Source organism: Haliotis asinina, chromosome 9 (genome assembly GCF_037392515.1).
Source record: "Haliotis asinina isolate JCU_RB_2024 chromosome 9, JCU_Hal_asi_v2, whole genome shotgun sequence".
Taxonomy (NCBI): Eukaryota; Metazoa; Mollusca; class Gastropoda; order Lepetellida; family Haliotidae; genus Haliotis; species Haliotis asinina.
This window is the reverse complement of record NC_090288.1, coordinates 28,980,525-29,007,541: the sequence shown is the minus strand read 5'-3', so window position 1 is coordinate 29,007,541 and position 27,017 is coordinate 28,980,525. Positions and strand designations below refer to the sequence as shown.

The 27,017-nt window shown below is 39.4% G+C and overlaps 2 protein-coding genes and 1 long non-coding RNA gene across 4 annotated transcripts in view; 1 reads left to right on the top strand and 2 right to left on the bottom strand.

Moving 5' to 3' along the window:
- The window catches only part of LOC137297138 (ubiquitin carboxyl-terminal hydrolase 19-like), a 31,699-nt gene extending 28,402 nt beyond the window's left edge, over positions 1-3,297 (bottom strand). Inside the window, exons 1-4 of the mRNA XM_067829150.1 lie at positions 2,967-3,297; positions 1,662-1,790; positions 1,216-1,343; positions 561-678 (exon numbers count right to left, since the gene is read on the bottom strand). Coding sequence (XP_067685251.1) covers positions 561-678; positions 1,216-1,343; positions 1,662-1,790; positions 2,967-3,063 — 472 coding nt within the window. The 5' untranslated portion in view covers positions 3,064-3,297. The remainder of the gene's footprint in view (positions 1-560; positions 679-1,215; positions 1,344-1,661; positions 1,791-2,966) is intronic.
- An 11-nt stretch (positions 3,298-3,308) lies between these two features.
- Positions 3,309-15,390, top strand: LOC137297141 (E3 ubiquitin-protein ligase Hakai-like). Of its 2 annotated transcripts, XM_067829157.1 has the most exons (7): positions 3,309-3,377; positions 4,975-5,007; positions 6,693-6,878; positions 8,831-8,925; positions 10,916-11,002; positions 12,322-12,383; positions 13,117-15,390. In XM_067829157.1, exons 3-7 carry the CDS (start codon positions 6,872-6,874, stop codon positions 14,213-14,215), a joined length of 1,350 nt encoding a protein of 449 aa, XP_067685258.1. In that variant the 5' UTR covers positions 3,309-3,377; positions 4,975-5,007; positions 6,693-6,871; the 3' UTR covers positions 14,216-15,390. The 2 variants fall into 2 exon arrangements, with proteins under 2 accessions (XP_067685258.1, XP_067685257.1); XM_067829156.1 differs by lacking the exon at positions 4,975-5,007 and having other exon boundaries at positions 3,336-3,377.
- Positions 15,391-20,627: 5,237 nt separating this feature from the next.
- Positions 20,628-25,852, bottom strand: LOC137296616 (uncharacterized). The gene is made up of 3 exons (XR_010957652.1): positions 25,803-25,852; positions 21,221-21,275; positions 20,628-20,844 (listed from the first exon to the last, which is right to left on the bottom strand). It is a non-coding gene; the product is annotated as an uncharacterized lncRNA (long non-coding RNA).
- Between the last annotated feature and the right edge of the window lie 1,165 nt (positions 25,853-27,017).

Below are 27,017 nucleotides of genomic sequence, written 5' to 3'. Positions count from 1 at the left end.
AGTGGCACTTTACATGTGTTCAATATATGCAAAGTTTTCAATTTCTGCTTGTGGAAGTTGTGGATCTAAATAAAGCTTATCAAACATACCTTTTCTTTGGTTTTACTTAATGAATAATATTTTAGACAATATGTTGATAGGGCTGGTTGGTTTCATGTTGGGCTAATGCTTTAATATGTGAGCAGTGAATGGCAGAGTGACATTCCAACTTACAATAAATATACTTCTCTATAGTATCTAGGTGTAAAATTGGATCAGGAGTCTGTGAACACCAACCATGCAAATTCAGACCTTAAGATAAAAAATGTTCCTGAAGTGAGATGAAGACACAAAATCGAATGTTGACAACTATGAAATAAATTCACCCCCTTTGAGTGAGGTATTGTAAGTAACAAGGAGGAACATTTAAAATCACTGGAAATCAAAAGTGTACAAAATATTAATCATCAAAAGCCATCTGTCCTGCCAAGCAATATTCTACATGAGTAACAGATGAATTTTAAGTACATGTACAGTTTATCTCTCAAATCTGAATGTGAATGAAACGTACAATAACTGACCTTCATCTTTTTCTATTTTCTCCTTACTGTCTTCATCCTCTGTGTGACCTCCCCGATCTGCTTGGAGATCAGACGGATTGGTACTATCAGACGTCTCCTCTTTCTTGGGTGTTACTTCCTGAAAATGCATAAATTTTCTCTAAACATCAGAATAGGCTTAGAACATCTACCAAAGTAAATCAACAACAAATCTAACATTACAACCAACAATAAATCTAACCTTATGAGAAAAGTTCACATAATTCCACCCAGCCTTGAAGAAAGAGAGAGAGGTGCTTATAATTTTCAAGTATGAAAGTTAATTTTTCTTCTAAACATCTTGCCAATCACAGTTCTTGTAAATAGGGATCAGCAGCCTCTCTGTTGCTATGGTTTCACAGGTACTACATCACGGAAATAGGTTTATGTGCACTGAAACCTCTTATTATTTAACACACCACATTGCAACTGTAATTTGGCATGTGCACCTGGTACAAGTAGGTTAACATCTCTCAAATCAAGCTAGTTAACATGGCTATGACTATCTTAAATATGCATTGTCTTGCTTGACAACTACACGAACAAACAAAATATGCAATGGTAATAACGTAACGTGATCTACAGTTACTATACCACACTAGCAAGTTTTACATCAGGAGTGAAATATTTTATCCACCTGATATGTTGGCCAATTCTGAGCGATCTTCTTCACCATCTTCAGTTCCATTCGTGACCCTTTCACTATCACTCGACTCTTTTCTTTCCTGACTTCTCCAAACAACCGATAGGACCAGGAGCCTCCCTCTGTGTTTTCAAGAAACTTGTATTGAAACAGATTCTACTTCTGTTCATACAGCGCCTTTAGCGATATTTCAGCAGTATAAAAAAACCCTCCAACTATCATGGTAGAAGCAACCAGAAATAGACTTCACATATTGTACTCATGTTGGGAATCGAACATGGGCCTTCAGCATGACAAATGAATGCTTTAAACATTAGACTACCCAACAAATATGACAAACAGACTACCCTAAAAAATATGACAGGGGTTCAAAAGGTTTTATCAAAGCCACTTGCCACACTTGAACTACTGAATCTTAGACAAGGTATGGGTATACTCACTTGGGAAAACAGCCTTTATCAAGTTATCCTCAAACTGGACATCAATTTCATTTGCTCTCTCAATTTTGGACTTAAACTTGAAGATTGCCGAAACATCGCTGTATGTCTGTGTCCAAGATATGTCATAATCTGGAAAGGAAGAGTGTACAGGCACAGTCAACATAAGACATGTATCAGGAATAGGTTGTTTTAAACATGTACAAAACTCATTTTCAATAGACCCGGGTTAGAATTGTTCTTCAACCCATGTCTGTCGTAAGAGGCAACTTAATCAAACCCTGTTTTTGAGCATAACGAGCTGATGCTTTAACCAATGGGCTACCCCACTACACAAAAATCGTCATAAATATCTGTACTTCGAGGATTTTCATTCATTTTTATATCCTTTTAGACATCATTAGGTACATGGATTACCAGAAGCTTTAGGTTAGCTTTATTTCATCTCACAAAACTTGTAACTTCTCTTAAGGGCACATTAACTCCTATAGAGACATCTAGCATCAATTTATTCTACAGCAGCTCCTTAATTTCTAGTTCTAGCTCCAGATTACCTTTAGAATAGAGCACCATAAACATTAATAAATTCCATCTTTTAGACATGAATTGTGAAACTTTGTAACCCCAAACAATGCCCTTTGACATCAGTCTCTCGTTGGGCTATCAAGTGTGAATATAAGATCATGTCAGTGTTCTGTCATGTCAGTATGTATTTTCACTGAATAAGCCCAGCTCTGTTGGGAGTTCATGTGTTAAACAATTTTATGTCGCCATAATTTTGTAAAAAAACATCAATTATGCAAGCCATCTTTTCAATGTTCGGCACTTGACATACACAGCCGTTTTCACTTGTTGCCATATTGACGAATTCCACACCACCCATTATCTTATATACTACAGAATGGGGAAAGTGTCACAGATGGCATTGGCCTCATTCTTAAGTATTCTGTACATTAAAATCATGAGACACTTTCGTAATTGTTTAAAGATAATTAAGAAAAAATGACACATGTTTTCAGTGTGGATGTAGCTCACTGGGTTCACCATCTGAAAACAATCCAAAAGTCGTGAGTTCTCGTCTGATGAATCCTCACAAAACTGGTTGTCTGTCTCCGTGAAACGTCACCTATAGCTGAGAATATCCTAATCCAAAGTTGTGGGTCTGAATTCTTGAGGTAATACTTAACACAACATTAACATCAGTGTTAGACCTTCTTCTTAATCCCTGATCACTGCACTAAGAAAAGAATTTTCTTCAGGCGATGTCCACACTTTGTTTGAAAACTATTATCATAGAAGATATCTTACCCACAGGTTTTATTTCTTGACCTGTATCACAATCTTTCTTTCGTTTAGTTTCTTTTTCTCTTCCCTGTCCCTGATCATCATTGTTTTGAGACGCCATGGTCGGAATGGACGACCTGCACACCGAGTCAGTGTGCTTTCGTTTTCTGAGTTGTTGCTCTATTTTCGAAGTTGAAGACAAATTATCTTCAAAATCAAATGAACAACTGTATCCGTAACAATATCAAAGATGCCAAAGTCACGTTTCGTTGACAAAGATTGCACATGGAATGAGATTCCTGTCGCTGTTAAGAGAAGGTAACTCTGTTTCATTTACCCATCGGCAAATGAAAAAGCGAGTCATTTACAACGGAAGTGTGGATTGACCAACCAACGTTGTACTTACAAACTTGATCATATTCATCATGGACGAAGGTGCGTGTTTTTCTGAATCAAATCTACATAAGACTGAGGTCATGCATATTGTTCCATTGGCAAATTAATCTTGTAATTGGCAACAACTACGTCTATGTCTTTCAAAGTGGAAATGAACGCTAGATATTGATCTGCCATAGATTATGCAGTGATGTCCATGTCCAACTTTGAAATCTTGGCATCTCGGCTCGGCACCAGTGCTGAGTGAAGTGTAAATGCAGCCCGTAGAGAATTAACTTAAGATTAGATGTGATTGCACTCCCTCCCTCATAACATCAGTGCACTGAACCCTGCAGTTTACGTTTCATGTATGGATAAGTACTTTGAAGTACCTGTCGCCAATAAACGTAAAACCCAGTCTTAGGCTGAGTCAGATAATAACTTTCACAATAACCGGCGAATCACTACATTTTCATATGTTGGTATGCTTTCATTTACGAGGCCTGTCACAACGTGTCTTTGCGTAAATCTTTTGACAGCTCAAAGATTAAGCATTAGAGTTATGCATTTGCATTTGATTTGATTTGAGAAAGTTTTTCAAACACTGTCTTTATTTATCAATTCAGCATATTACCACTTATATAACAGGACATCCATGACTGTTGTAAGAGGACCCTTGTGGTTTGGTCATGAGTGAGTGACTTAAAGATCAAACATGGTCTGGTCGTGGGAAATTAAGGTATACAGTTTACTAATTTAGGGTGATTCTGGTATGTGGTCTGAAATGAACATGGTGCAGAGTATTGTCCTTTATCTCAGAGGCCCACATAAGCTGCATATGTATGTAAAATCGTCATAGAAAATTTCCAACTATACATTGAAAAATAATTCTTGCATACCAATTAAGCATTTAAAATGTTAGATCTGCAAAAAGTTTAATACATATGTTCACAGAATAATTTAATAAAAATCGCTTGCATAATGAAAAGACATTATTTGCTGTCAAGTTGCTTTATGTCCTACTCCATCCACCCTAAGTTCAATGCATCATGAACGAATCAACTAGTGTAAATTATGAACAAATGAACTTGCATAAGTCATTTTTGTTAATTATGAGAACTTGTGTTAATTACGTAAATATGTACTGCCATTACATGTGAACATGGCTTCATGTTTGGCTATTTCCATGCCAATACAATTCTGTTAATGTTATGTTGATATTAAGTTTCAATGCTATATGTATCAATAAATAATGTAAAACCTTTCTACATCTTTTTCTATTCGGCCCATATGGCTAGGAATAAGGCCATTTTCATTTGCTGGTCACTGAAATGGTCTGGTCCTGACTAGATTATTTACAGACAGTGGCCATATAACTGGAATATTGCTGAATCTGGCATAAAACTAAACTCACTCAAGCTTTCACATGTCTGAAATGTGCTACAGGTTATGCAAAACCATTTTACTTCATCCGGGTGGTAGTTGTTGGGAGTAACTTGATTCAATTAAACATATGCTATTTGAATTCAAAATAGTATCAAATATATTGGTTCATTTAATAATTCAGATGTAACTGGTAGTTTTTACTATTTTTTTTGTATCATCAAGGACACTTTTAATTACTCATTGCATTTCATGTAGGGTTATTTTTTTCCAGCTTTGCAAGTCGTAATCAGATGACATTTTGTTGGTGATGTATTTCATCATTTCATCATAGTTTGAACTGTTCGACTGTTCCATTGCTTTTATTCAAGGTTTAATCCTCCTTCTCCTTACTTTCTACTTTTCGAAAATTTGATAAAAAAGTTAGGATAGTCTGCTACTATCTAGTAATCTGCTTGTCTGGAAAATTGGTAATCAGGATGAATCATTCATAAGAACCATTGACATTAAATGGTCATCATGTTTCAATGTGAATTTATTAAGTATTCTCTGAAGTTTTCTTCTCGCTTATTTAAATGATCTTCCAACTTTTCAAAGCATTACTTGTTTCATCTTCAGTAAATGTTTCTCTCAATTTCTTTTCCATTTTTATTAACTGCATCATAACTAATACTATACCTAATAATCATGGTATCATTGGTTATCAGTTTTTGTTTTACAATAACAGCTATGATGATTATCATATGGCATGTATAAGAACCAGGGTTGTCGTGTGGTTTATGCATTTGATTGTCCAACCACAGACTTAACTTTGATTTTCTGTGTTGGTAGAGTGTGTGAAACCAATTATTTTGGTATCCCCCGTCATGATGTTGCTGAAATATTACCAAAATCAGCATAATATCATGCTCACCGATGCACCCCTACACTCACTCTTTTGTTCATGCAATCACTTCATTTGATGCCGCACCATTGAAGCGCAGAATTCTTTCTGAGGACTGATGCTTGTTCAGTTTGTAAGAATTTACTGGCCTGTCTCAGATATTTTCCCTTCGAATCGGTCCCAATACAAAATATGTACATTTTAAGAGGTTATGGCAGGTGAACTTTCTTGTCATCATTTGGAATCCTTCGTCCAATTAAATAAATCATTCAAACAAGCACACCTCATTTCTCTATGTTGAAAATAAATACAGCACCACCTCATGTTAGAGCACTGTGCACTTCTACTGGCCTTAGTAACTGAAAAGCCTTAGATTCTCTGTTTATTAACAGGATATTGTATGTACAATGCAAATTAGACAGATAACTGATGTATTAGGTTTCTTTGATAGGTTGGTTATTATTATCATTATTTTTTATATTATTGTGACATTTTATGAAATCTCTGTCTCCAGGTGTCTAGTTTAATGTATTTAAAAACAATAAAATAACAGTTTGTGTTATGTTTTTGAGGTTGTATGGAGAAACAAGTGGTTACAGAGTGTGTTGATATTGCTGGTTTGAAACCTGAATCAGTTTCATGTTTTCATGGTTGTAATGTTTAGAATCATGACTGTGCACCCCTTTATATGAATGTATCATTGCTGCAGAATTTCAAATGTTCAAATGTATCAAAGTAAAATTTGGGATTACACTTTCACAGTAAAATACAGATTCTAGTATTTTTATTTTGTTGAACCCCTGGATTTGAACCCACACTATCAGATTCAGACACCCGGTCACCAGCACACTAAGGCCGTGATTTAACGCACGCGGCCACTCCACATCCAAGAGAGTGTGGGTTCAAATCTCGACTGAGACTTAACCTACTAAAAGTACTAGAATCTGTACTTTACTGAGAATGTGTAACACCAAATATAGCATATGCTACATGTGACTACTGTAAATGGCATTGCTCATTCAAATGTTGCATCATGCCAATACTTAATACCATGGTTAGCATGATTAGAGTGCGGTTTTGTGACATTTATAATGATCTTCTTTTACCAGATCTTGATTTGGAAGCAGAGAGTGGCCCACGGCGTAAGACGACTGGTAAAGGTCGAGGTCGTGGAAGGGGCAGGGGTCGTGGCCGAGGTAGAGGTCGTAAGGGAGTCCAGGCACGTGAACCAGATCCAGAACCTGAAGCTGAAGGGTCACCACCCCCTCCCCCTCCCCCTCCAGCTGCCATGCAGGGTAGGTGTAATGTTCAGCATGGACTGGGATGAAGTCTGGTCATAGTACTGCTGCAGTATATATAGGGCAGCTTGGTTGGCAGATTTGAGATTCTGAAAATTCCTTTTTTTTTGCACGGAAAAGTTTTCCCCAATCTGCACCCTTTCATTTTTCCTTATCCTGACTCATGCTCATTATTCTTATCTCCTCCCTCTATGCGAAGATAGTGGAACACATGAAATCCCTTGAAGTTCCCTTCTAATAGAAGCGGATGACACTCACCCACCTGAAGCCTCTTTTTCCCGTCAGTACTGTCACATGACCAACCATGCTTGTCACTTTCTCCTTCATCGCCGGATGAGGACGTTTGGACGCACTTTGGGTCCCAATGTGCTGACGGTTGATCCATATATATTATGTCCTTCATGCAAACATATTTGTTCTTCTACTCTGAACTTTGTAAGAATTTACCTGATTCAGAATTTGCATCATATTTATATGTTGTTCACTGAATGCAACGCCTGATCATCAAAGATGTCGTAGGCATTGGGGATTCCATGCGCAGGTCTGCATCCAAGTCACAGAAGACGTCACAATCGATGTCTCATCCAAGAAGTGGAAGTCATCTACGTCCTCCAAAACTAAGTCTTCAACTACTGGATCATCACTGACACAACAGATCAGCTTTTCTACGAAGTCCTTCAGCAATGACATCGCCCCACTTGATGAACGAGTTGCCTACGATTACCCTCCGCTCCTACTCCCTGAGGTACAGAGCATTAGCAAGACAGCTCAACATTCAGGATTTGAAGAGGAAAGAAATCGTCAATCATTGTCTACTACATCGTCCTGCGTCCTCCTGATGGTTTGGCAGCTACTATAGTTCCGTTGGATTGAGAGGATGCAGATGAATATTGGAAGGACAGTACCGAACTACTGCCGTTTTAGTTCCAGAATGGGGGAGTACTGGATGTACTTATATGGCTGTCAACAGAATCCAGCATGGCCTGACCCACTGCTGTTTCTGTCAGATTCTGTAAGCATAATAAGCATGAGTCGGGATAAGGAAAAATGTAATTTTCTGAATAAAATTGATATTTTATACTTATCCTGACTCATGGCATCAAGCCCTTCCAACCACCCCTCTCATTCTTGTGGTGAGCTTATGAGATTTCTGGGAGAGTAACAAGCATGGTTGGTCATGTGACTGCATTGGAGGGAAAGGGAGGCTTCCATTACGTTTGCTTCTGTCAGCAGGGGACTTCAAGGGATTTCAAGTGTTCCAGTATCTTTGGGAGGAGATAAGCATAAAAAGCATGAGTCAGGATAAGTATGAAATATCAATTTTATTCAGAAAATGATGGCCTGTGAAGGTCCCAGTGTAGAATAGGCCTTCAGCAACCCATGCTTGCCTTAAAAGGTGACTGTGCTTGACGTAAGAGGTGACTAACAGGATCGGGTGGTCAGACACGCTGACTTGGTTAACACATGTCATCGGTTCCCAATTGCGCAGATTGAAGCTCATGCTGCTGATCACTAGATTGTCTGGTTCAGACAAGATTATTTACAGAGCGCCTCCATATAGCTGGAATATTGCCGAGTGTGACGTAAAACTAAACTCATTCACTCACTCACTCAGAAAATGATATTATCAGATAAACCTGTCACGTAATAATGCCGAAAATAACTGACAAGCAAACTCTCTTCTTTTAATTGACTGTTGTAAAATATGTGCTGCTTTATGTTAATCATGTTTGTTGAATCATGTGGATTGTAAATTTACCCTTGTGAACTGCAGAAAGAATATAATGATGTAAGGCATCTTTAGAGTTTGTTATTCTGAAAAACAGAAACGAAGTAATAAGGATGTACATGCATCTGTCCGCCTGATTCTTGTTATAGCTGACTAAAATGTTCATACAATACAAAATTGCCATAATCTCGACATGATGTGGATTTTGTGACCATTTCAGAGGAAGAACTGGTTACCCCAGATCTGGTCATTTTCAAGTCAGCCTACACTGTTGAGCCAATGCATCAGAGTCAGCGGCTGCGCTGGGATCACAAGGTCAGCTCATTGTTACCACTGGTTACTGTTCAGCCACGAGGCAGCATGATTAATGGGCTGAATTCTCCAAATTCTTGAATATGTATGATCTGCATCATTTCAGGGTATCATCCATGACTCTCTCATATAAATCTTTGGGGTAGTTGGGTTACCTAGTGGTTAATGAGTCATCTTGTGAAGCCAAAAACACAGGTTCGATTCCTGTCATGGGTACAATGGTCAATCTCTTGTGTCCCTACCTAGGATATGGCTTAAAAAGCAGTGTCAAACTCACTCACTCACTCACTCACTCACTCACTCACTCACTCACTCACTCACTCACTCACTTCTTAGGACATCCCAGTAATAGTCAGATGTCCTTTCAAGTTGTTTTGAGTTCAAGATTCCTAGTTGTTTGTCATTTACTAAATTAATAGTGATGCTGATACAGTAAATGCAGGGAATAATGAAATATTTTAGTAGACAGTCAAGTTGTTTGTAGCACAGGCAAACTGTACCACAAACAGGGTTGTGTAACAGAACGACAGATAGCAACATAGTTGGCAATCTAAGTAAACTTATCCTTAGTACTTTTTGTTACACTCCACCACTGAGTCTAACAAAACTTTATGGGAGGTCACGTCATCTAACCTTTGAGATTGACCAATCAGAACACAGCTTACCAAATCGCGAAAGTGCACATTTGCTCATACCTTTTGAACTTTTATCTCGAAAAGGTTTGTACCTGAATGATTCCGAATGCTATTTAGCATACACTCGTTGCTGATGCACACAGCACACATACAACCATGACAACGGGTGAGTAAACAGTCACAGAAAGTAGTGTTTTGTCAATATTCAAAGATGTTATCTTGCAGAAATATTAGCTAATGGTAACCATGTCAACAGAAATCCCAAAGCATTATATACTGCAGGTCAAATAACTGTGTTATGTGTGGATTTTTGTTTGGGGAGAGATCTGTGTCAGTGACCTGAATATTTTGAAAGTCCCTCCGATCCCTAAATACTAGCCGTTGTCTGATTGGTTAAATCTACTTAACCGTTTTGCGTTTTATTGGACGGTCATTGGTCACTCAAAGGTTACCTTACTCGACCTTCTAGTAGGTTTTGTTAGACTCAGTGGTGGAGTGTAACGAAATACACTGAGACTAAGTTTACTTAGACTGCATGGTTGATAACATGCTTCTCTCTCTTCCATTCAAAAAATATTTGGTAATATCAAAATAAAATATCACCACTGTCAATAGTATGCATCTGTTTCCTCACAGGACTGTGCTCTCAGATTTCCATCCTCATACTTGTACATTATATTCAATTCAACATTTAAGCACCATTCATGATATGTCTAATCATTCTTCACCTCCATTACCCCTGCCAGCTTCTGGTTCAGTGCAGTGAAGGAACAAAAATAAACAGAAATGAAAAAGAAATATCCATGAAACTGTTGGTGATCATTTTTCTTACCTGCTGTTTGTATCATTTAGTGTTAAAAAAACAAACCCCCAAAAAACCTTTGGCATAGTGGGGGTTGGGGAATGAAAGCAAGGGAGGTAACTCCATAAGTATTCCATGTGACAAACATGATTCATACAAGTATGTTTAGATTTAATTCTCTTGGTCCTTCTCTCTGTTGAACCAGAAATTGGCAGGGTAATGGAGACAAAGAACGATTTGATATGCCATGAATCGTGCTTAAAATGTTGAGTTAATTATAATTTTCATGAATAATTATTGCATTGTGAATAAGTGTTTGTAAATCTGAAAGCACAACCCTTCATGTGAGGAAATAAGTGTCTACCATTGTTGATGTCACAAATATTTTTCTGCAAAAAACCTTTGATTGTAGTTAGAACGCCAGTTCACATGATCAGTTTCTGGAAAGACTGTTCACATTGTGTGAATTACCTGTTGTGATATCAGATCAGATATCCATCAGGAGGAAAGAAATGGTGTAAACCTGAAAGAATGACAATATGTTCCTATGTTTCAGGTGAAGCTGATTGGTGAGAAGGTGGTTGATCCCCTGATACATTGCTGTGAGAAGTGTACCTTGCCCATACTCATATATGGGAGAATGGTAAGTGGCAACTCGACCAACAGTCGATGACCAGGGCTATGTGATGCACTGAGTGAGTGGGTATGGTTTTACGCTGCTTTTAGCAATGTTTCAGCAGTACCATGGTGAACACCACCAGAAATGAGCTTCATACATTGTACCCATGTGGGGAATCGAGCCATGTGAAGGTCCGGAGTAGAATAGGCTTTCCACAACCCATGTTTGCCATAAACATGTCTCTGCTTGTTGTAAGAGGCAACTAACAGAATCAGGTGGTCAGGCTCTCTGACTTGTTTGGCATATGTCGTCGGTTCCCAATTGCGCAGATTGATGTTCATGCTGTTGATTCACTTGATTGTCTGGTCCAGACATGATTATCTTCAGACTGCTGCCATATAGATAGAATTTTTCTGAGTGCGGCGTAAAACTAAAATCAGCCAACTCATAGAGCAGTACGCTACCCCACCACCCTGTGTGATTCAGTGGAGATAAGGGACAGTTTTTCCATACTCCTTCAGGATCCATTATTTGTTCAGATGGGATGCATCAAATATTTGAATTTTGTACATTGTTATCCACTTTAGAGCATAACTAAACATGAAGCTAACATCTGATCAGTAAATTTTTGGTCATCATGATTTGTTAATGTGCAATGGGAGATCTAGTATTAGGCTCTGCACGTATGTATGTACAGATTGGATATCTTCAGAATCGAGATTCTTTTTCTATTTGGTACGTAGTTTCATCCCAGTGTAAGAAAGGTCCCAATCAGATTTGATTCAAGGTCACAAGGGGATAACGTTTTACCCTTGTCAGCAAGATATCTTCAGAGCCTTTTATTGGATACTCTTCATATTCAACACCAAGCTTTGTTTAGAGAAGGAGCAGGGCCCAGTAGTTGTGGGTGACCTTCACTAAATTTTCAAAGTCATGCCAACACATTGAAGATTTCAGCATATTAAACTGCATGTTAAGATTGTCAGCAAGATATCTGAAGAATGGTTCACTGGATTTTCTTCTTAAACTTTCAGTATTTCCCTTCAGTGGTTTTTCAATAAAAAATATTTTCTTTACTACTATTTTTGCATATTTTATTCAAATTACATTCATTTCAAGGTCAAAGTGAGTCTTGAAAATATAAGTGCATTTGAACAACAGAGCAAAATATTAAGAGAGGTTGACTGGTCATGTTCATTTTTGTTCATTAAAACTACGACCTTCACTTTCATTACTTTTTAGGTTTGATTTGAAAATTTGTGGCAGGGGATTGTCACCGTAGTGACAATTTTAGTTTTGTATAATATAAACATTTGTGACACTTAAATGTGTATGTGTTTCAGATTCCCTGTAAACATGTGTTCTGTTTTGACTGTGCTCGGAAGACAGAGAAGAAATGTCCCAGGTATGTTGTTCCACCACATGGCTATGTACAAGAAAAAACAAACATGTTAACATAATATATGTTGGATGTAAAATTTAGAAAAGATTTCTTGCATAAGTGGTTATTGTTTGAAAGTATAGAAATTCTAAGCCTTTGAACCAAGCCTCTAGTGTAAGCAGTGATAGAGTCCAACAGTTGTATCTCCTGATGTCATCCAGACTAGAACTGACCTTCAGCACCCCATGCTTGTCATAAGAGGCAACTAACTGGATCAGGTGGTCAGACTCGCCGATGTGGCTGACACATGACACTGTATCCCAATTGCACAGATCACTGGTTGAGACGGGATTATTTACAGGCCTCTGTCACATAGCTGGAATAGCCGAGTGCAGCATTAAATCATAAAAAATTAAAGGTCCTGGCACCCCCCAGAACTCTGCTTTTTGTGGAGACTAAATTTGAGTTAGTCAGGGTCTGTGACTCGTAGGTATGGCAATTTTCCACTAATCCATAATTTCTTCTGATTTTATTTCGAATTGATCAATTCTGTGAAATCCATTGACACAATCATATGTTTTCAGTGGAGAACAGATTTCCCTGGCAGTGTGTCGCCTTAACATCACAATGCTCTTAAGTTCAGTCTCTAGACTTTATTATGTTGAGGCTACTGTAATTTCATTCAAATATTGCTGACTGATGTCAAATATCAAATGTACAAGTATTTTGATGTTTTATGCCTCCTCGTGTCTTGTAGATGTGAAGATCCTGTCCAGAGAATTGAGCAATCTGCCCTTGGCACAGTTTTCATCTGTACATACGGAGGTGCCAAACACAGCAATGGTGGATGTAGACGGACATACTTGTCCCAGAGGGACCTACAGGCTCATGCCAACCATCGCCATCTCAGTACCGGTTCACGGCCTGATCCCCCACCACTGGCGCCCTCAAAGCCTCCCCCTACTCATCATCATTCCACACAGGCTGAGGTATTTAGCACCAACACTGTCAGCCACGCCCCTCCTCAAGATCTGAACCCTCCACCAAGACAGATGATAGAACAGTCAGTGTACAGACCTATCGAAGGTCCACCTGTACCTCAGCCAATGCCTGCACTGGTGCAGACCCACCATGTATCCATGCCTCAGATGCACCCACCTGTGACCGCTCCAGCCCTGTCACAGCCTCAGCTTACACCGGTGTCCACTATAGAAAGCTACCAGACCTCCTCGATACCGATGATGTCATCTACTGGCAGGACCAATCTCATCACTGTTCCCATACAGGATGAGTCAGAATACCGTCGACCAGAACATGCTCTCATGTATCAGACTCTGGCTGGGACGGGGATGCCTCCTCTCCCTGCCCACCTTGCTACTGGGGTTCCACCCCCTAGACAGCCATTCCCACCATCAACCATGGCTCCTCCCGCAACCTTCCCTCCCATCAGTCACACAGGGCCTGTTCCTTACTCTACAGCACCCATGGCACAGACACTGAGACCTCTTACTGTTCCGGTGTCCCATCCTCATGGAGGTCCACCCCCAGGACCTATCCCTCACCCTCATCCACAAGGTGTAAATCCTGGTGGGCCTCAGCCTCATCTCACTGGACCCCCTCCAAGGATGGGGCCACCCCAGCAACAGAGACAGCAGGGGCAACCCCCACCCCGCTTCCCCAGCCCCCACGGACACTATGATGATGGGCATGGACCACCTCCATTTAATCAGCCAGGTAGCCCCAGAATGCAGTGGACTAGTCCCCCTCCACGAGTACCCCCACCGCGCCCCACAGGTGGTCCCATGCACCCCCCTCCCCAGAGACCTCAGGGTGACTCATACAACCAGTACTACTGACCCAGTGGAAGTGTTTGTTAGGATGTTTGTTGTGTAAGAAAAACAGTGAGTGGTGAAACATTGGCTTATATAGTGGAACAAAGTGATTGCTGACCATGTGAAACAGTATTACATATGTTTGAACTAATTTCTCATGGAGATTGTGTATGAAACATGTAATTACTGCCATGTCTCTTTTTATGTTTGTCCTTATTTCTACATCATCAGCACTTGTTATATATTTACATCTAAGCTTTATTATGTGATATTCTGTATAATTATATATCATATTGACCGCCCAGTTTATTGATTTATTTATCTTGGTGTAAAATGCTTAAGAGACCAGGGTCCTTATTTACAAAGCGTTCGTAATGTTTCGACCTATCGTAACTTTATCATAGGCTTATGAATGTCATAGCATTACAAGTGTCCTGTGGATAAGGTCCCTGGTTCCAATGTCACTGAATTGTTCATCAAACATTATGAGGTCGTTTTTATCCTGCTTTAACTGAAAGACCAAATGAAATATTAGGTCATCTGTGTAGTCATTTCTTCCATGAGTTGGTTCACTGCAATGAAAAAAATATTTTTCGAGAAGAAATAAATAGTACATGTTGTTTCTTTGCCTCATCAGCTTTTTATGTATGATCCAGGAATTTTTGCCAATTGGTCTTTTATATTGCCCAATTCAATAAGAATATCATATTTAAATCCTAGATGCAGAAAGATATGGTAACATCTAGTCATAACAGGTGAAACTTGTATTTATGTTATGGTGTGCAGGGCTTGACTAAAGAAAATGAAACACACCTGCACCCAGTGCAGTATTAGGCTCTGCTCATTATAAAGTTATAGATAATGTTTGAGTCTTGCTATTTTTGAATTGGTACATAACATAGTTATTCTGGGTTGAACGACTGGAACAGCAACGGTTAGTCACTGTCATTCTGTCATCATCAGTGTTTGTGCTCAAACTCTGTTCCTCAATATTCTGTTTTCTTATTGCAACCTGTTCTAAATATGAGGTTGCAGTTGTAGGTTTGCACCTGTTTAAGTACTTCATTAAGCCAAGACCTGTTATGAGTGAATATGACAGTATATTGTCTTTTGTTACGTCATAATTAACACAAAAATACTTTTCCTTGTGGCTGGAGATGTGGTACTTATGAGACATTAAACATGATCAGAATTCATAATGTGTGTGGATGTTTCCTTTTCTTATGTGGTATTTCAAACCTCTGTATTGAAGTCATCTCATGGATGTCTCCAACTGTAGGATTTCTTTGTTATCTTTCGATACAGGTGCGTGTATCTTTTGACTTTGCTTTAGCCCCACAACATTACACCGTAGCAAAAACCAATATTTTGTGCCAAGTTGTGTCCCTTGGCATGCAGGAAAAAGTGAAACTGTCAAATTCCAGTCAGTGGTGGTTCGATTTAAATGAAACAATTGACGACTGGCAGCAATGACTAGATGACCAAGCAACAGATCATGTTTTCTTATAAACAATGCTGGAACACTTGTGTGCATGAAGGACATTTCAGCTCTTAACAAGGTTGGTTTTGTCTGTTAAATTCCATAAGCACCACAAGCTCGTTCTTTATCATGACTGAATTCATCTTACTGACTGCAAGAAATATATTTATGTTCCTAACATACTAGCCTTCCTATACTATACTTTGAAATTTGCAAAATCATTGATCATTAACAAACGTAACCAGAAAAAAAATCATAAATGATGCTATAACCGGAAGTTTGTTGTCATCAACCACCATTCCCCCGATAGATAGTCGAACCCGTTGCTTTTTGTGGAGAGGGAGTCTCCAACTTAATTCGTAACTACTCGTCTTTTTCCGTGACTTACAAGACGCTATCCGGCTTGCCAGAGTGACACGAGTAGTTACGAATGTCTCAAACTTCACAAGATTTTTAAATAGTAGTAAAGTTTTTGAAATCGCCATGTCTTATAGACAGTGGTGATGGATTATTACACACACACACACACACACACACACACACACAAACACACACACACACACTGTATCTTTTGGTCATTGTATTTCAACTTCAATTCTCTAACATAATCTGTGACATCCTTATGGAGTCTTGTAATATTAGAAAATTCGCATAAGTAGATGGTATGTCGAGTTGGTTTGAGACAGCCCGCCAGTACTTTTGAGTCAACGATGATAGCGTCGTGGTCCCTACACCGGGATTGGTCACACATTTCGTTACAATAGTCGGGTTGCTAGTGAGAAAGACATCAAGGATAATCTCACCACGTGTTGGCAAAGTGACCATCTGTTCGACGCCACAAGTAGATACAAGATCATCATAATTACCATCTGGCGAAAAAAGGCCTTCCATTCCGTTGGTTGGAGGTGTATCTCTGATTCGTTTTACGATGAGGCCGGGGGTAGTATGAGAACTATTTGTGGAATTTGATTCCGGCACTAGTTTAAGAAGTGGCGCCGGTAATAGCATCTGGGCTGATATATGAAGTGAGTCTTCATTATTTCGTATATCCACAGGTCGTCGAGACTTTCACTGTCTCGTATTCTTTCGTGAGAAACGCGGTGACAATATGTGTGTTACCAGTAAACGACGGCCTTTGACCCGTGGCAAAAACACCTTCAAAAAGTAATAAATGTCTCCAAATATAAACAAAGTTTTGAAGAACTGACGTAGTTGTATTCTGATCCAATGTGACATTTAAAGAGGCCCTATTAAAAAATTGAAGCATACCTTATTCACTGAGAAACAATACATGCATTCTCTCAGTATGTCCTATAGTTTCTTTACATTTAAATATAAGAACTGTCTAAAGAACAAAAAGAAACGGCTCATTTTATGGTCTGGGCACTGTAATAGGGTCATTTTTTTGTCAGCAGGTTGAAAGAAAATGATGCTTTTTTCTTTGTTTCGACCGCCACTCAGCATCAGTTTAGAGATGAGAAATTTAAGAAAAATGCGGATGGTCTGACATACGTCACGGTGCATGTCCCTTGTTATTGCTAATACTCCGTGGCACATCAGTTTCTTGGTTTTCAGGGCCTAGATTTTCGAAGTCCTCTTAGCGGTAAGATAGTCATAAGTTAATGTTATTGTGTGAGAATATGATCATATTTGGTCACTGGCGAATATTGCAGATACATATGTAATTATTTATTCTGATGGACGTTGTTGACTTTGACAACGGTCTAAGGGAAGTAACTCTGGGACAACCACATTGATAGAAATTCATCTGGCCATGGTCTAATGGAAACAACTCTGAGACAACTGCATCGATGGAAGAGTAAATAAGTGATCACTTCTCTTGACATTGTCCTCCTATATTCCAGGTAATTATGACTGTATCGTATCCATTGTACTGTAATCTTCACGCGACATGTTGATAAACACAAATGTATAAGTTAAGTGACATGAAACTGTGTGTACTGTAAATTTATCGATTTGTGTCCTTTTCCCGGCTATTTCAGTAAATATTTGGAGTTAGAGTACATATGTCATCATTATATCACTGTAAATGTATTTTAAGATGTATTATTACTTTTCCGGAATGTCTGAATCATTTGGTAATGTTGTGGACATGAATTTGTCAATTTGACGTGACCTGAATCAGCCAGACAATGAAACATTCGTAAAACCTTCTTACCATACATTTCTATGCATCAAAGGGGGATAATCGGTGTATGAATGAATATGGTTATGGTATTGCTCAGACGGCTCAAACCTCGACTGACAGCACAATAACAATTGTTTTGAGGCTAATTATGGGAAAAATACTACCATTCAGTATATAATGTAGGGTTTGTTATTATATTTCCTTATTATATCTTCTGTACAAAGCAACACTTATTACAGATAATTGATAAACTGAATGTAATACTGACTTTCTCTAGGGGAAATATTTATGTTGTACATATTGTCCCTCATTATTCTAGAACGAGGCCACATTGTCACTGCTATGTAATTCTAAGCCCCGAAACAGGTTTACATAAGTGTGAACTTTATCAATATATTATCCGTTGCGCGTGTGTCCAAGGACATGAACATGTATGTAGTTTTGCATTATGATGTTTGGAAAGTGTCCCCACCATGTTCTCTTTTGGAAGAATAAATTAGTGATCACTTCTCTTGACATTTTCCTCCTATATTCCAGGTGGGTCACAAAAGCATGGCAATTACAACTATCTTAGCAGAAAGAGAGCTTCGAAAATGTAGGCTCAGGTGCTAACATCGCTGACCAATCAGATGGCATGCAGCTTTCGTCACGCCATCCGAAAACTCTCCTCTTTTAGACGGGTAACAGATAACTTTGATGTACATTTAGTAGTTTCTCCCCATGCGTTATGTACAGCAATATATCCAAAATAGGTAGATATAAAGGATTCAAGCAGTTGTAACGTATGAAAATTAAAGAAAAACTTACAAGTAGTTTAATAAATCTTAAATACTTCACAGGTTAACCACGAACCCAACAGGGAGTTTCAATACAGTACATGGTTTGTTAATTTAAAAAAAAATAAATGTCATGTATTGTAGTCCATCGTATATTTGTGGCCGGACATATTTTGAAAAAATGTATGAAGGTAGCATTTATTTCATTTTCACAGCTTCATATTGCAAGAAATCCTTTTGTCCAACAGAGGGAACAGCAGACTGACGTGAAAATACAGTAGGTGGCCATAAGTGAATCATCATTAGTAAAATTCCCATAGACTTCCATGTTAAGTAACTCTTGCAAGAATAATTTTTATGAATGTAGTTTCGGTCGAATTGCTTTCAATACTTATCTACCAGCTTGGAGGTCATCCTGGCTACATACCCATAATTTCCATTTCCCGATGATTTTTAAAAAGTAAAGTGCAACTATTTAAACAACATATATTTGACATTCCAGCTAGGATTAACATGGTTGTCTATGGGATAGATTACAAGTTCTCCTTATATATGGTGCGTAATCATGGGTCATTCGAGAACTAATCCACGGAAAGATGAAAGAAAATTCTGTACACGTAGCACAAGATGATTTCTCACATACTTGCAAAATATCAAAATAAAATGACACAGCTACTCAATTTATAAAAAAAAATATTCTTGCAACAATTAATTAACGCGTCTATGGAAATTTCACTAATGGCGACTCCCTTATGACCCACTACTGTAGTTCATACAGCGCTTGTTGTATGACATGTAGGAGAGGTGATTTGACATGCACATCTGATAGTGGTTTCAAGCTATGTTGGCGATGACGTTTTACGACAGGTGACAGGTCGATCTTATAATCATTGTACCCCACCTGTCAGCCAGTGACAATTCACTGTCATCATCAAATATATACGATTATCACAACGACATATGTCCGATGAAAGGTAAGCCATCGTGTCCTGAAACAGCTGGAATAATTAGGTATGCGGCGCAAAACAACTTTCCCAACTCAACCTCTCAATCACGCAGAGGACCTAAATGTGAATATAACATTTACCTCTGTTTGTCGTGTTTCGTGTTTCGTTTCCACTGCTTGGGTGTTTTACTGAGTCAAGATAGTGTAACGACACTTTACACAATGAGTGAGTGAGTTTAGTTTTACGCCACCTTTAGCGATATCCCAGCAATATCACGACCGGGAACACCAGAAACTGACTTCACACATTGTACCCATGTGGAGAATCGAACCGGAGTCTTCAGCGTAACGCGTGGACGCTTTAACCACCAGGCTACCCTTACATATATTTAACTAAGATGTTAAAGACCCATATAAACAATTATGTTTTACGAAAGTCTTATTGTAGACATCATGAGCCTATGACACTGATTCAGTGTCGCCTTACATCTCTTTCTTATGTTTCACGATACCCCTGAAATCCGGGTACGAACTATCTTCAGGAACGCAAGCTTGTAAGAGGCGACTAACGTGGTCGGGTGGTCAAGCTCGTTTAGTTGGTTAACAGGTGTCATAGTATCGGAGTTGGGTAGATCAATGCTCATGATGTTGATCACTGAATTGTCTGGTCCAAGCTCGATTATTAACAGATACATGTAGCCATATTTGTGGAATATTGCCTAGTGCGGCAAAAACAAACGCTTCACAAGGGAAGACTTAAAATAGTGTGATCCCAATTGATACAAGCATGTCAATGCACATATTGTTTGTTTTGTGAGGAAAAAATACATTTTTTCAAAATCAAATTATTTGTTCAAATGACATTTTAATAAAGTGATGTTGAAGTATTTAGGAATTCTAAACACTAGTACAGTTCAATTCTATATACAACATTTTCAATGAAAATCAATACGATAAAATCAGCCGTGAGTCACAGCTTCCTTTGTTTGCTCAACAGTGTATAATCTGCTCATGGCTGTGAACAGTCAGTCCCTTTTGAAGGAAACTAAACCTCGAGTGAAGACAATTCTGTTTTATTCGTCCAGGTTTACAGAAACGTCATATTTCAGCCTCCGAAGTTAGCCCCAGGAATATTGAAGGGGCCAGTGCTAAGATTGGGGTTCTCCCTTGGCCATGACGTCACAGCGGTTGCGCCGTAACGGCGAGAGCACTTCTTCAGAGACAAGTTGTTGTTCTTGAAAACACAGAGTTGTCTCGCCTCGTCAACCCAAGGGACGTAATCCACACTCTGCATTGTGTTTTCTGTGGAAAATGTGCAGGTGGATACGGATTTATACATGGAGATCAGATATGTTATAAACAACTGTTTAAATGATGGAAAGACTTTCTTGTTAGTTACACATGTCAAATAGACTTTACAGCAAACTGTAAATAAGCAAGGGCGACATGTCCGTGTTTGTGTTAAGTAAGAATTTTGTGTTAAAACGTTTTGCAAAGCAAAATGCAAAGAGATACATTCTCCAAGATATCTTATGCGATTTAATATTGCTGAGATAATAGAAAGACCGTCTGTGCCATTCCCCATTGTAGATTATGATTAGCAGTGATTAGTGCTGTAAACAATGCCATTGTAATTTCTTCGGCCACTTGCCACTTACATGAAGCAGCGCTGACTCACCTGCTTCACCATCTCTTATAACTCTTTGTTCAGAACCGAACACGCCCAGCGGAATCTATGATGAAACAAAAGTTCACGGTACAGAAGTATCTGAATACAAAACGTTAACGATAAAATTACTTTAAAAATAATCCTTACCATTAATTGTGTTTACGATGAGTGGATCGAAATGGGCATAAATATTCACGCCTTGGAATCTGTGCAGGAAGATGAAACACTAGGATGACCGACCGGGATGATTAATGTTAGATTAAACTTCCAGACAGGTATAGTTTACAACTGATGTCGTGCTGAAAGCTATCAAATGGGGCTTCCTTCTCTGCGATACCTCAGATCGCTTGCTTGTAGGATGTTTACCTGGAGTGTGTGTCTTAAAACAAATAAATATACCTGTGTTGATATTTATCCTTCACAAGAAGGAAGTTACCGACATTCTTCAGTCTTTGAAAGCGGAAGTATTTCTTTGTGTTAATGCACGTTCATCAATCTGGCAGGACTCGAGTAGTGGTCTGTGTAGCTTCAGGCGAGGAGTCATGGGCATAATGTATGTATAATTGTATATACACTTGAAGACCAACTCTAGCAAGGCTGCGGTAACAACATTCCCTGACACTGGGGAGCAACACTCCAGGGACCCGTGAAAATGGAAATGTTATCGTATCCTGCTCCACTTCAGTACCCCTTCACAGACACACGCAGAGGCACGTCAAGTATTCTCCTAATTAACAACGGAACATATGGCGCACCTTCAAACTAAGAAGTTGCATTGAATACTTGCATCCTCAGCTTGTTTATCATGACATATTTCTAAACTTTGCTAGTGCCTTGGATGTTTCAAGAGTTCATTTCCTTCAATATTTGTACATATTACCCCACGATGCAATGCACATACTGCAAAATTATACACAGGTAAAAGTTAGAGTGTTGGCGTAGGGCCCTGTCTCATAAATACTTGAAACGTAGCACGGCCTGCGTGTCTCTGACTAATCTTTGTGAATGGCACTTTTAGGTAGTTGAAGAATAATAAAGAAAGGTATGATACCTCATGGAAGAAAGTGCCATCCATAACCTTGTTTATATATATATATATATACTGAGGTACAAACTCAAAAAACAACCACTCATTTTACAGAATATATGTCTTCATGTTTATTCAAAAAATCTGCGCTAATGTTTAAATCTTTTGATTTGACGTAGAATTGTTGCAGCGAATATGTGTTGTGCTTCCACGTTTACTTATATAAATAAAATTAAATACTCAACAATTCCTAAACACGTAGGACATGAATTCCTTCTGATGGGTTTATGTCTCTGGGAGAATAGTTGGCAACAAATACTGAGTGGCAGGTGAGCACCGAGAGACGATTCTGTAAACAAGCACCTGCTGACCCTTCGTTCATTCAAAACGCCTTAAAGTTATTTCTGTTGGAATGGCGTGTGTTTCCGTGTGGGTTTACCATTTCATGTTCTCATGAAATATCCAAAGTAAGAATATTTCCACAGAAACCGGTGCTTTGCAGATGTAAAACACTGATCACAACCGCCGAACTGGTTCACTGTATGAGTGGTGAATAAGCGACTTTAGTTTTACGCCACACTCAGCAATATTCCTGCTCTTTGGCGGTGATGTGTAAATAATCGAGTCTGGACCAGACAGTCCAGTGATGATAGGAAAAATCATGTGTAAGCTCGGTGGTTTCTCTTTGGATTTTTTTTTGGTTCTATTTATTACTTTTGTTGTTGTTCATAATGATAACTACACCCTAGACAGTCCCTCGACATAACTCCGAGGCAATGAGTGTAATCTCTGTGCCTCTAGCCCTTAACAATCCGTGGGCACAGCATGACGACCAGTGTCAATCAGACCAATATTTTCTATTTTTGAACTTTTCCATTATATTGCCAGAGAGAATAGCTTCTAAAAACAGTGTGTGTTTTTCAAAGTGTAAACCGTACAATCAGGAATACATCCTTTACATCGCCATGGACTGGAAAGGGATGTTAACGATGGCTCCCTGCACCCAGTCCGATTGGAAATTTGTTTCTTTATCGTCGCACTATATAACTATATTCAAGCTATATGGCGGCGGTCTGTAAATAATCGAATATGAATTCGACATTCAAGTGATCAACAACACGAACATCAATCCACGCATCTGGTGTACGATGACATGTGTCAATCAAGTCAGCGAGCCTGACCAGCCGATGACGTTAGTCACCTGTTACCATACTACAAGAGTCGTCCCTCAGGACATTTAACCAGAACTGGCATCATGCCACCAGTCAGTGTCTTGCATGTAGCCAGCTGATTGATGAAAAGCACCATACATGTTTTAGCTCAATAGCTAAATATACAGCTGGTGTTTCCGTATCGTACATATATTTTAAGGAACATATGATTATCTCCGCAATAATCCTGGCGCACATTTTAGGATCATGAATAATTTTAATTGTTTTTCAAGCGGAGCCTGCATAAGACATTTTCATAAAATATCCAGTGATTGTATTCAATTCTCTTGTCATTAAAGATGCTGTAGCATACAGATCATGTTTGTCATGGAATCGGTTGCACCGGAAATGCGACTACAATGTCCATGATCAAAAACTGTGAGTCACAACTTAATGAAATCATGTCAATATCGGATGTGTCCTCCATGGGCGTTCACTACTGCGATACAACGTCTCCTCATGGATTAGATGATGCGTCTGAACACAGCTCTGAATGCGCCGCCATGTTTGTGCCAACATGGCACCAAGCTCCTGCAAGTTCTGTGGAGGGTTCCTTACTTGACGGAGCCGCCTGCCTAACACGTCCCACACATGCTCTATGGGGTTGAGGTCGGGAGATCTTGAGGGCCACTCCATGATATTGGTGGCAGTGTTCCTGGGGAAATGCGCTCTTAAAGTGGCCTTATGAGGTCTGGCGTTATCCTGTTAGAAAGTCAGACCTGAGCCATGAGCTGCCATGAATGGCAAAAGCTCTGGAACGAGCACCCGATCCCTCATTAAGGTTTTCCTGGGTGACAATGAGTCGGGATCGAGTATGGCCGTTGATAGCACCCCAAACCATAACGCTAACGCCTCCAAATCGATCCACTTCCTGTACGCAACACTCGGCATTGCGTTCTCCTCGTCTTCTCCAAACTCTAACCCTTCCATCAGCAAAGGTTGATGTGAACCTTGATTCATCACTAAACACAACCCTATTCCAATCTCGGTGGGCCCATCCCAGGTGCCATCGTGCCCAGAGAAGACGTTCGCGTCGATGGAAACGGGTTAGAATTGGTCCACAATATGGTCGCCGTGCATGAAGACTAGCAGAGCGCAGGCGATTTCGAATGGTTTGGGCAGTCACTCGACCTCCAAACAATACATTACCAGTGGATGTGGCAGTGGCAAACCGATTACACTCATGACCAGGACGGGGGCGGTCAGCTGTGGTGCCAGTTTGATGGACACGTTTCTGGAGATTATGGATGGTCTGTCGACTGCATCCCATAACCCTCGCAACATCAGTGACGGACGTCCCCGTATTCAGCATGCCAATGGCACGTTCACGCTGAATGTTTGACAGTCGTGGCATTTAACCATAAAACCGTGTTTTCTGAGATGACACTCTATTCTGTTACCGTGAGATCAATTGCACGTGTATCAGTAGGTCACGTGTCTTGTGGCACGTGGAATCGTGATTTTAGCGCGCAGTGCCCTCCCCCTTGCTACGTAGGCCCGACCAGTAGAATGAACGTGTGAAGTAATGCCCTTGACAATGCATTTACCCATAGTCACAACAAGAACTCTTTCAAGAAAAGTTTCAAAACACTATTTAAAAATTAATGAGTGTCAAGTTTTTGTTTTTGCTGAGTTTATTTTTGTTTCTAATGTATAATATTTTCTTTGCGAAGAATGATCTATTTGGCGTACAATTTTGCTCATAATACAGTAGAACCTTTGAGCCATATTCTCAATGACATGTTATTGATCGTAAAATGACGAGCCGAACTACCACACTGACATAAATGTCCCTACTAAACATATTGTCACACATGGTGACAAATCATTCACAACCATGTTTGTTTACATAATCCTTTACAAACAAGAGACTTCTGGTTACACGTCTTCGGGACACAGGGAACGACGAGATAAAGTAACATGTCAATATATTTAGCAGGTGACCTCATTCGTGATCTCCTTTCACATTCATCATGGTATCATTGTAGTCTGATTGTTTCAACTGATCAATAACACAATTGATAGTGAGAATGTGTTCATACCACATCGATGACGCAATCCAGATAACTTGTAACAAGTCATGCCGTGACGTGAGTAGTAATTTCAAAAATAAATAGATCTTCTTTAAGTTCTTTTGCATGCTGTATTGTACGTCATATTTTGAATAGTATTATCGACAGACAGTGTTAAATCCGATGCGATAAAACAAAGCTGTGTTTTTATTTCCCTGTCGTATTATACACCAAACCTCTGTTCCCTCTGAAGTGAAATGGCTACTGGTTAAAGTCACTGGACCAAATGTTCTCTAATGCGTAAGAGACAGTGTCAATACTGACAAAGACACAATACTCACAGCGACTAGGACCAGAAGGTTCAACAGCGACATTGTGTTGGTATTTGGTAGACTCGTGTCTCCTATGAAGCACCAGGAAACAGCACCGTTCCGCTCTCCGCGCCAATAAGCATGACCAGCTGATCTGACCGTTTATATAGCGTCACGTCGCGAGGATGACGAGATAATACTAATATACACCAATACTGTCTGTTATTACATACTTTCCCGGCGAGTCAGAGTGTTTTACTGCAGTATATACAACAATTAGACGGGTGACACGACATGTACGGGATAACAACGTGAAATACACTGTAAATAAACACACCCAGTGGAATAAAATACGAGTTGCCATCTGTCAGTGGTGTCTATTTATTGGGAGGTTGGGTGTTTGTTTGGTATCTAGAGGAGTGGCGGTACCATGGTCTTCTCTCACTGCACAAATCTTGACGTATTACCACTTAGAAGCGTTTGACGTAAGAATAATTATACGCTAATATATGTTACAATGCATGTCTGTGTAATGAGCTCTGGTGCGAGCACAGACACTTGTCTCAGCACTGTCTCGTTCGTCATCTTGGCCAACACCGGAAAACGTGGACCTCCGCGTGCTGTTGTGAAGGCCTGGACGGGATGGGGCTAGTGGTTGTTGTTGACTAACCCCTCCTTGTAGTCAGATGCATCTCAAGTGGTCCGTTCGACAGTTAAAACAAAACAGTTGCATCCTGTGTTGAATTTGTTTAGATCTGAAGAACACTATCGGTATTCAGATAAGCAGCACACTGGTTGTTTACCCGCTTGTGGAAACAAATATGTTTACACCATCTAAAGAATAGTATATTATAATGCACGAAATTACACACGCATGCAACAAAACAAACACGCATCAATATCTGTAGCCACTTGATTTAAATCTGTCTGTCCATCTGCAGTTAATGATGATGAATGGTTGATGTCCAGAGGGAGTTTGTTCCATAGTCGAGGAGCTGTGTGACTAAAGGACTTCTCTCCATTGCTGGCAAGATTATACTTTTGTGTGTTTTAGAAGATTCAGGTTTTGAGATCGAATAGTCTTTACAGGGATGTAGTCTATTATTAGCATATTAGAAAGATGTGGTGGGGCCATATTATTTTGACATTTGTACACCATGCGTAGAACTTTAAAGTTGATTCTCGCTTCAATCGAAAGTCAATGCAAATCATTAAGAACCGACGCTATGTGTGATGATTTCGGTG